The 10,023-nt window shown below is 44.2% G+C and overlaps 1 protein-coding gene across 1 annotated transcript; it reads right to left on the bottom strand.

Annotated features, from left to right (window-relative positions):
* On the bottom strand, positions 1-10,018 carry abcg8 (ATP-binding cassette, sub-family G (WHITE), member 8). The gene is made up of 13 exons (XM_012864989.3): positions 9,805-10,018; positions 9,037-9,138; positions 8,808-8,955; positions 7,176-7,414; positions 6,957-7,089; positions 4,326-4,595; positions 4,078-4,231; positions 3,877-3,975; positions 3,591-3,790; positions 2,147-2,223; positions 1,686-1,953; positions 1,469-1,596; positions 1-871 (listed from the first exon to the last, which is right to left on the bottom strand). Exons 1-13 carry the CDS (start codon positions 9,847-9,849, stop codon positions 734-736), a joined length of 2,001 nt encoding a protein of 666 aa, XP_012720443.2. The 5' UTR covers positions 9,850-10,018; the 3' UTR covers positions 1-733.
* Positions 10,019-10,023: the final 5 nt, after the last annotated feature.

Genomic DNA, 10,023 nt, shown 5'->3' with positions numbered 1-10,023 from the left:
TTAAGCAATGTGATTTCATTTTTAATTTGGCCTCAAACTATAGTGTTGGTTTAACGGCCAACGATTTAGCCTTTGCACCAGCGCAAAAACATTCACCTTACATAACAGCAACCATACGAGTGCAAGTTTTATAGTTTGTTTCTGAGTGTGCGACTTAGTAATTCTGCACTCGACTTTGTTTTTTTGTTTTTTTTACTGCTCTACATTCCAACACACATTGTTACAGTAAGCTTTAAAATCTCCCATAAACAACCAAAAAACAACAAATGAAGCTTTTGGGGAGGAAAAAAAAAAAAGAGGCTGAAAATGGAACAAGCAAAAGCTGCAGATGGAAATCTGCCAGGGTAGCGCTCCAAAAAGGGGAGAAAAAAAATAATAATCTGGATGTTGTTGCGGTACTCTGCTGCCATCCAGCAGCACACAGCGGTACAGAAACAACTCATTTATCTCACAGCAAGAAATGAAGTTACTCAAATACCGGCCAATTTCCCATACCCAATCAGATTCAAGATATTAAACGGCTCGCTCTCTTTTTGAAGTTACAAATTATTCTGAAGAGTTTATTTAGCTTTTCTCTCGACTTCAGCACCCAGACATGACAATAAGAACAGTATAACCCACAACGTTCTGTCGAACCAGTCGAACATCCGTCCACCTTTACATAAAAAAAAACACTTTGCAAAGTCGATTTAAAAGAAAAGACTGTGTGTGTGGAAGTGTGATCTCCTGGTTTTCACCAGTCCTGGCTGGACTTCTGTTTGATGAACTTCAGGCTGACGTAATAGAGCACCATGAAGCCGAAGCACACTGCCACCAGCACCAGGTAGCAGGAGAACAGGGGGTACTGGTTCAGTTTCATGGCCTCCACCACCTGCAAGGTCCAAACGCGAGTTTATCCACAGATTCTGAACTCATCATCTGCTCTCTGAGCGGCTGAAATCGTGTACGGATCAGAGGCTTTGCTCCAAAACGCTAAAACCGGGGCCTCAAACGCCAGGGGCTGTTCTAGACAGGGGCCAACAGGGGCCCATGCCCCTGTAGAAATGGTCCTAGCCCCTGTTATGGCCCCTGTACTAAAGACATAAGATTAAATAAACTTCTCATAATTATTTGCAATGGCAAATAAACCATAACTGATTGGTTACTTTGACCAATTGTATTTTTTACCTATACAGTTTTACTCTAAGAAGGATTTAAAAATTAAGATGTTTCACGTTTAGCTTCAGCCGTATTGAGCTGTGATCAAAGTTTTCAACTGCTAGATCAGGGCTCTGAAACCTGCAGTTCCAAAACCACAAGTGGCTCACTTAATATTATTACACCGTTAAATATTGCCATTTTATTGTTTCATTTTTTGTTCTGTGCCCCTGTGAAAAAACACTGGCCCCACCTTGGCCCCCCTGGTAAATTTGGTCTAGAACCACCACTGTCAAACGCGCCGTCTGAACGAGGCGGTGCTCTCACTCACGTGTATGCCGTCGACGTTGAACGTGAAGTTGCCCACTGTCACCGGGTACTTGTTGTCCCTGAACTGCACCTGCAGCATGCCATCGAAGCCCCAGCGCATGAAGGAGGCGTAGGAGAGCCACGAGGCCACTGAAGAGGAGAAGCACACAACGCTCTTGTCATGGCGCGCACATTTGACACGTCAGCATCCTGAGACGACGACGCCTCCGTCTCCTCACCCAGCCACATGTTCTCCAGGCTGATGACGAAGCCTCCGGTCAGGTAGAAGACCGTGAACAAGGCGTTGCCCATGAAGGCCGAGGTCTGCAGGGTGGGCAGCGCGGCGGCCACGAACAGAGCCATGGCTCGGCTGCCGTAGACCATCAGCCACACCAGCAGGAAGAAGAGCAGGAAGCGGTCCGGCGCCTCGTTCAGGCCGGCCAGCCAGTAGATGGGCAGACCGTAGACCAGGGTGAACACGCAGTGCTCCGGTAGCTCGCCCAAGACCTGGAGGACAACAGACGGGGCTCTTTGAATGCACACAACAGACCGAAAGGTGGGAAAAGACACACGCAGAAATGCAAGGGATGCTCCTGGCTCACATATCTGGCTGTGGTCTCATTCCAGCCCTGAAGCTTTTACTGTCATGGAGCAAGAGTGACCCCTGCAGGAGGAGCAGCTCTCGGCGGCTGAGGCCTACCTTGGCAAAGAAGTACGAGGTGACGGAGTACATGCCGTCCTCCAGCTCGTGGTAGAGCATGGCCCTCTCCGTGTGACCTGCAGGGGGCATCGGCCGGACAGGTTAAAGGTCACAGTTTCACACCGGTGGCTTCAGAGATTTAAGATTGCCACGTGGCTTGTGTGCACTGCAAAGACGGAACTAGAAATAAGTAAAATGTTCTTAAAATTAGTGTATTTGTCCTTGATGTGAACAGGTAAATAAGATGATTTGCCAATGGAATAAGATTTTTTGCACTTAAATAGGAACACTTCATCTCCATCATCTTATTTCAAGTGCATTATATCTAATTATCTTATTTTAGGGGTAAAAATACTCATTTCATTGGCAGATAATCTTATTTACCTGCCCAAATCAAAGATAAATACATTAACTTTAAGAACATTTTACTTATTTTTAGATCCGTTTTTGCAGTGTGTCTTTCACTGATGAGTACCTGAGTAATACACTGTGATTACTCTTTTGTTGTTATTGTATATTATATGTTTGGCTTGTGTGTTTTATTTTTAAACATTGTTTCTGACTCGTCCTGTCAGATTATATGCAGATGACGTTGTGGGTCCGGCTGCCCTACAGCTAGACTTGGATCAATATGTGGAGGAAGGAGATATTCCCCATGTTTCACAGTTTATTGAATTATTAACCCAGACGTCAACCGTGTGTGTGTGTGTGTGTGTGAGAAAGTAAATGTTTGTGTGGATTTTCTTTTCACAATTAGATTGTGGAAGGAGTCACAGGGAGGGTTGGGGGAGAGATATCCTGGGAGTAGTCCCAACATTTGTTTTCATTTTTTTAATTCTGAATCACTGTTAAACTTCCGTCCTATTTATTTTTTTTTATTCCTTTTAACGTGAATTTTACAGAGAAAGAGTTGGGTGGCGTCCGTCAAGCTGTTCTACTTTACTGAAACTGGAAAACACCGTTATTGTGTTTATCCACTGAGTGAAGTGGATAAACACAAATCCATCCATTTCACCTCTAATGATTCCTGGTTAATATGATAGCTGTCCTTTTTAAACCATTCAAAAACAAGTGTTAATGCTTTGCTAGATTTTTGAGCTAAACGTCGACTTCAGACTAAAACACATAGCCTGTCATATTTAGTTTTTATTTAGCATCATAAGAAAAAAAACATTGTTACTTGTGTTTAACCAAATTTAAGGCAAAGATATGTCGGCAAAAAGCAGACAGAAGATTTCTGGAGAGATTGCGAATAAAAATCAAAGAAAGCTTCTGAAAGTTAAAGCCATAAATATTCCTCCTATCTTTATTAAAAGGAAAGTTTTTGCTGCAGCACTTTTGATCTAAACCCTTGAATGAAACATTCCTTCAATGGCTTCAGGGTACAGAGCAGCTGAGAAAGCGTGGCCTGAAGTCTGTACGTAGTCACGATCTATGCGCTTACATTTAGCTATGACGTCCAGCACCACAGCGAACGGCGTGAGGGCCCCGATCATGTAGAGGAGGGCCACCGTGTCTTGGATGTTGAGCCGCTCCTCGCCGGCCCCGTAGTACAGAAAGCCCACCAGCAGCGACATGAGCAGCGCCTCGAAGCCACGGACCAACAAGGAGACCAGGTCTCTGAAGTCATTGTACATGTGCCGCCTGGGGGGGGGGGGGGAGCAGAGTTCAGTGTCTGGCTGTCCCCTCTGGGATGCTGGGATACATCCATGCAGGATGCCTCGCCTCACCTGATGAGGGTGGTAAACTGCTGCAGATCTCCAGGCAGCTTGTTGCTTTCCTTAGAAACAGTGACGACTTCCTCTCTGCTTCTGCTTGGCTGCTGAGGGCTGCAGTAAACGGAAACGTGAACATAATAAATCCAGAATGACCCAGACGGGGTCATTTTGCCACGTTACACGTCACATTTAGCTCAATAACAGAGAGCGTACCTCTCTGTATGGGCCGCACTGGATTCAGCAGGTTTCCACATGTGGTCGTCCGTGTTTTGAACCTTTTCCTTGAACTGCACAGATAAAAGCCTGGACCGCTCCAGACACTCAGCCTCCAGCTCAGGACTGCGGCGGTCTATGCTGATCAGATCCACTGCACAAAAAGTTATTTTAAAGCTTTAAAACTGCATTCCTGATTATCAACTGTCTTTAAAAAAAGCTAACAAGTGAAAAAAGTCCACACTGACCATAGAAGTCGGAGGGATTGCAGTACCGTGGGCAGGGGTACCCGAGGGCAGTGAAATAGGGAACCATGTCGCGAGCTGCACCAAAGTACACCGCCGAGCCTGAAGATAGCAGCACCACGAGGTCAAAGAGCTGGAAGATGTCTGAGCGAGGCTGGTGGACCGACAGCAGGATGAGGCGGTTGCCCTTGGCGAGGCGGGACAGGGTGATGACCAGGTTGTGGGCTGTGAAGCTGTCCAGACCTGAGGTGGGCTCGTCCAGGATTAAGATACCTGAGCGATCAATAGAGGAGGTCAGTATCTGCAAAAAGTGTCACTGCTTAGTTAGTTTCTGTCCCTTTGCCCGGTCTGGGCTCTAGGAAGGGCCTTAAAGGGGCAGTAGCCCAGGGCAAAAAGCTTTAGGGGTCCTACACATTTTTTTTTAGGAATGGATGTTTTACAAACACTGCATTTTTGAAGTTCCCAAGGAAAACATTTAAGATCTCATCTCTGTGAAGGGTTATAATTTGACACGTTTTCATGTTGATACCTAATGCACATTTGTTTGAATATGATGATCTCATAGCCCCGCCTCTAAGCTAAACTCTGACCCCATTCTGACCCCACGTACAGGCCTGCTGTAATGTAACATCATGGATACGTTTGTTTTGTGCGTATAAAAAAAACCTTAAAGTTGATGTGACTTCATGGTAATTTGCCTTGTGCAGGTATAGGACACCTAGACTGGCTCTAGCCCAGGGGCCACAACCAGCAAGATGCGGCCCCGCCCTTTGAGCCCTACTACCTCACGTGGGATATCGAGGTTCGCTAAGCCTGGAAGATGGCCTTCATTTTTAGCAACTAGCATTCTGCTGACTTTTTACACATATCAAAACATTAGAAAATGAAATAAGACACAAAATGTTAGCTCTGCTTAAGAAAGGGTCCGTGTAAATTTGGGTAGACGTTTAAAGATAGAGTGATAAATCAGAACAGACTTCTGAATGACATAAGTTATCAGCTTTGAAAAACAACTAAAAGGATGATTTTATTCGGTATTGTCAAGATAAGTAGGCTTTCTGGCTCCAATATACAATAAAATATTTCCTTTTAAAATCGTCACATCTCGACAACTACATAAAATATTCAGACGATCTAACAAATAGTATTTTTACAATAACAAAATTAGGATAATGTAGGGCGGTATGTAAAAGTTGTAAATAAATTACTTCATAAGTAAACGGTGTCGCACCACACAGCTACGTGTGTATTCTACATATACTTTATTTAACTTTTAATTAATAAACTGCCAACTTTCTCAAATCATCCCCAGGATAAAATGTTACTTTAAAGAACTCCAACACTTCAAACAGGCTATTCTCGCAGAAGACCTAAAGGCTGAAAGTGCGTCTTAAAAAAGTGAAATCAATAAAAAAAACATATGAAGCCAAAGAGGGCGGACCTTCCCTTAGTTTGGCTTGACTTACCAAAAATGTCAGCAGTAAAGGTTTAAAATGGAGGCACTGTCCTGACCCAAAGAGCAATGAAGTCGATGGGAGTCAAGCAACACCCCTCACTTCAGACCATCTTCAATGATACAATAACCAGACAGGCCCAGAAAATCATGTCAGACCCCACTAATATTCTTTATTCAGAATATCAGTTCCTTCCATCAGGTCGACATCTTAGAGTCCCTGCCTGTAGATTAAACCGCTATAAGAACTCATTTGTTCCGCTTTCCATTAAAGCAACAAATAGTATTAAGCAGTAAATTGTGGAATAGGCAACAGTATTCAACATTTAAACTGACACATGCTCTTTTATTTTTATTTTTATTTATTTAAAAAAAAAAAAAAGTAATTTTTTTTTCAGTATGTCTTAAAACAGATTTTTTTTAAAGAACGGTTTTTATACATGTTTATTTATTTATTATCATCATTATTTTTTTGTCTTCTTTCAAATTTTTATTGTGAATATAATGTAACATGCTCCTTTATGTATATATTTATTGTCTTATAATGGAATTTTTATAGTAGTGTTATGTGTGAATGCAGTGTGACACATAGTTTGGACTATGTAGCAGCCAGAGTCTGTACCCCAAATCAAATTTCCTTTGGGACAATAAAGTTAATCTATCTATCTATCTATCTATCTATCTATCTATCTATCTATCTATCTATCTATCTATCTATCTATCTATCTATCTATCTATCTATCTATCTATCTATCTATCTATCTATCTATCTATCTATCTATCTAAGTGGACAAATGTAGGCGCTGAGAACCCTGCATGTTACAATAAGTTATACCTGAAACATTGAGATATGAATTTACGCCCTGAAACAATATTTTATCTGAAAAACTAATACCTGGCACAATAACATTGGTATAAATCCCTGGACAGTATTTCAGCAAAAAGAAAAAAAAAACCTCGCCATATAAGTAAATATTTGGGGTCAAAGTCACAGTCTGTAAAGGGTAAACATTCAGAGAAATAAAGCGTTGCTGAAAGGACCAAACATTGTCATTTGTGGCTCTGCAGAATCTGAGCGGCTGGGTTTCAAACTGCTTTTATGGGAAGTTTCTCACAACAACAACAACAACAGAGACATTTTGGGCAGTAAAATGAAAGTCAAAGCGAAGCAAACGTCTCACCGGGGTTCCAGAGAAGCTGCACAGCTATGCTGACTCTCCTCCTCTCTCCTCCAGAGACTCCCCTCACGTAGTCGTTTCCCACCCTGGTGTGCGCACACTGCCTCAGCCGCAGCTCTGCGATCACATCGTCCACCTGCAGCAGCAGCAGCAGCCACGGTTTCCTCATTAAACAGACCACTTCTGCTGGTGTTTCATGAGAAGACAGAAGCACCCACTCACCCTCTGGTCCCTCTGGGCCTGTGTGAAGTGAGTGGGGAGTCTGAGTTTGGCCACGAAGCTGAGCGTCTCCCGCACGGTGAGGTGGGGAAGGAGCCGGTCGTCCTGCCGCACGTGAGCGACGCTCCTCTTCACCAGCTGCGGCGTGTTGGGCTTCCCGTTGATCAGGACCTGGCCGGCGGTCATCGTGCCGCCCTCGTCCCGACATGTGATGATATCCAGCAAGGACGTCTTCCCGCAGCCTTTGGAGGGGAGGAGATGTGCACAATGCAGTGGGATCAAACTTTAACACGTATGCACCAGATCATTAAAGACAAGGTTTCACCTGCTACGTGGGAAAAAAACAGCAAAACCACAAACCACAAAACTGGTTGTGTGACACAGCTGAGTTGATCTCATGCTTGTAAAATGGGTGGTTGTCTGTCAATCTAACGTCCTAAATGTGTGATGAAGGTTAAACAACATTCAACAACAACAGATTTAAGCGATGCTGCTTTGTAGAAATGTGGCTTCAGCATATAAACGTGCCTGTTTGCTGCTGTTTGGTCTTAATTTGCCAGCTTGGGTTAAACTAGACTAAATTTGCTACTAAAGCACCTTGTACCAGGTTTAAACATATTCATTCTTATTGAATGTCATGTTACGACACACTTTAGTGTATTTTAAGGGGGTTTAATGCGATAGGCCAACAGAAAGTAGCTGATGATTGTGAAGTAGAAGAGCAGATCCTGGGTTTTCTATTTTCTTTTCAGATTTAATTGAAAATCTGAAACGCTTGGCATGAATTCGCATTCAGCCGCCCTGAGTCGATGCTTTTTAGAACCACCTTTTGCTACAATTAATGCCACACATCACTGTGGGCGTATCCCTACTGGCCTGGTACCAGGGATACACCCACATGTTGACATTTTCCCGTTCTTTGAGAAATGGCTCAAGCTTCGTCAGGTTGCATAGAAAGTGTCTGTGAACATCCGATTTAAAGTTAAAGTTAAAGTTTAAATGCTCAATTGGACTTAATTCTGAACTTTGACTAGGCCGTTCTAACTCAAAAACTGATTCTAACAGGGTTTTTTCCTGTCTTTAGCTCCATTCATCTTCTGATCAAGCCATTTTATAATTATGCACTACCTTGTGTTGTTCTATCACATGAAATCTCAATAAAACACACCAGAGATTGTGGTTCTGATACAAAAACTGTGAGGTAGGAAAACTTTTTGACTTATATAAATCAAACATTTGGACTGTATTTATTTTTAAACTGGTCACACGTGGAAAAAATAGCAAAGCCTAGTTTAACTAATTCTCATCGAGGATTACGTGGACTGAGCCCGGATCTATTCATCTTTCCTCGAAGGGAGAGACGAGCATCTAAAAAATCTCTTCCATATTGTTCTTTTTTAAATGCAGAGCAGGATCCTTCAGTTTAGACGGAACAGGCTCATTAAATCAGAGCCTGGACAAACCCAGAGTGTGCTTTACTAAAGCTTCTCCAGGTGGGAGCAGCCAGGCCGTCTGCTGCTGGAGGCCAACGTCACACTAAGCAAAGCCTCTCATCTCTGGTCCGTAAAGGCCCCGCGGTGTGTGCTGTAACCGCAGGAATAATAAACCCTGAGGCCCAGTGCGTCGGTGCGTCACCTGAGCTGCCGATGACGGCCAGCATCTGTCCGCTGCGGACGCGCAGGCTCAGGTTGTTGATGGCCGTCTGCTTGTCGCCTTTCAGCTCCCAGGGCAACTTGAACTCGGACAGCTTCTCGTACCAGGGGATCTGAGCCGCCGTGTCCACCTGCAGGAGCACAAACGTTCACACCTGTTCAGGATGGAGGCGGCGCGCACCGGGAGCGGGGTGAGAGCGCAGAAAGCTGACCTCGTAGCGCAGGTTGGTGACCTCCAGCTGGTTGGCGTCGCCGCTGTAGGTGAAGTAGAGACTGCTGTCCTCCTCAGACGAGAACAGCTCGGTGTCTGCGTGCTGTCACAGAGGAGGAGGAGGAGGAGGAGGAGGAGGAGGAGGAGGAGGAGGCAGGTCACACTAGGCTCCACAGCTTCTCTTTTACTTTAAACTTTAAGACGGTGGATTATTAAAAGACAAACTGTTTTAAACCTGCGCAGCAAAAGAAGCAGATAAACCTTGTTTGACGCGACTCTTCTGGACGTCTGCGGGGTTTGCTGTTTGATCAGAATCAGGGTAAAACCTCCTCTCTGCTAAGTGTTTCAATTGGAGCTTCTCTGTGTACCCTTTGGCACGCACGTATTTGGATCTTTGTGCAGATAGTTGCTAAAGACTGAACATCTCCTCAAACATTAGAATCACAAATCTTTCAGCCTGGTCGTCACATTTCTGACGGTAAATCGCAGGTTTTGCACAATATGCAACACTTGAGGGGTCATCTAGAGCGCTGTCACGGCATCGATTCAAGTAGATTGGAAGTTATAGTGGAGACGGTTTATTTAGAAAGAAAAACCAAGCCTAGAGTCGCCCATTTTTAAAGCCCGCTTCATCAAGAGTTGGAAGGAAACACAAGTGGTTAGGAGAACGCCTCCAAGGCGGCTGGCAAATGAATCAACACAAAGTCAAGGTTTGGTCTAATAGAAATATTTACTCTAGCTATCGTTAGACGTTTCTGTCCCGACTGACCTGTGAATAGCTGTTTTTGTGTCTGAGAGCGCTCTCTGGCTCCATGATGAGGCGAGCTTGCTTTATTTTGCCGCTACGCTGTAAGCTCCAGTCCAGCTGAAGATCTCTGGAAGCTCCTTCTCCTTCAGGACGTCCAAGTTCATGTCGTGTCAGCGCTCCAGCCGCTTCGTCCTGCAGGTTATTGCTTTAGCAGAATCAGCTCCATAATGCCAGGACCGT

Source organism: Fundulus heteroclitus, chromosome 22 (genome assembly GCF_011125445.2).
Source record: "Fundulus heteroclitus isolate FHET01 chromosome 22, MU-UCD_Fhet_4.1, whole genome shotgun sequence".
NCBI lineage: Eukaryota > Metazoa > Chordata > Actinopteri > Cyprinodontiformes > Fundulidae > Fundulus > Fundulus heteroclitus.
The sequence above is the reverse complement of the archived record's forward strand: the minus strand, read 5'-3'. Positions and strand labels throughout refer to the sequence as shown.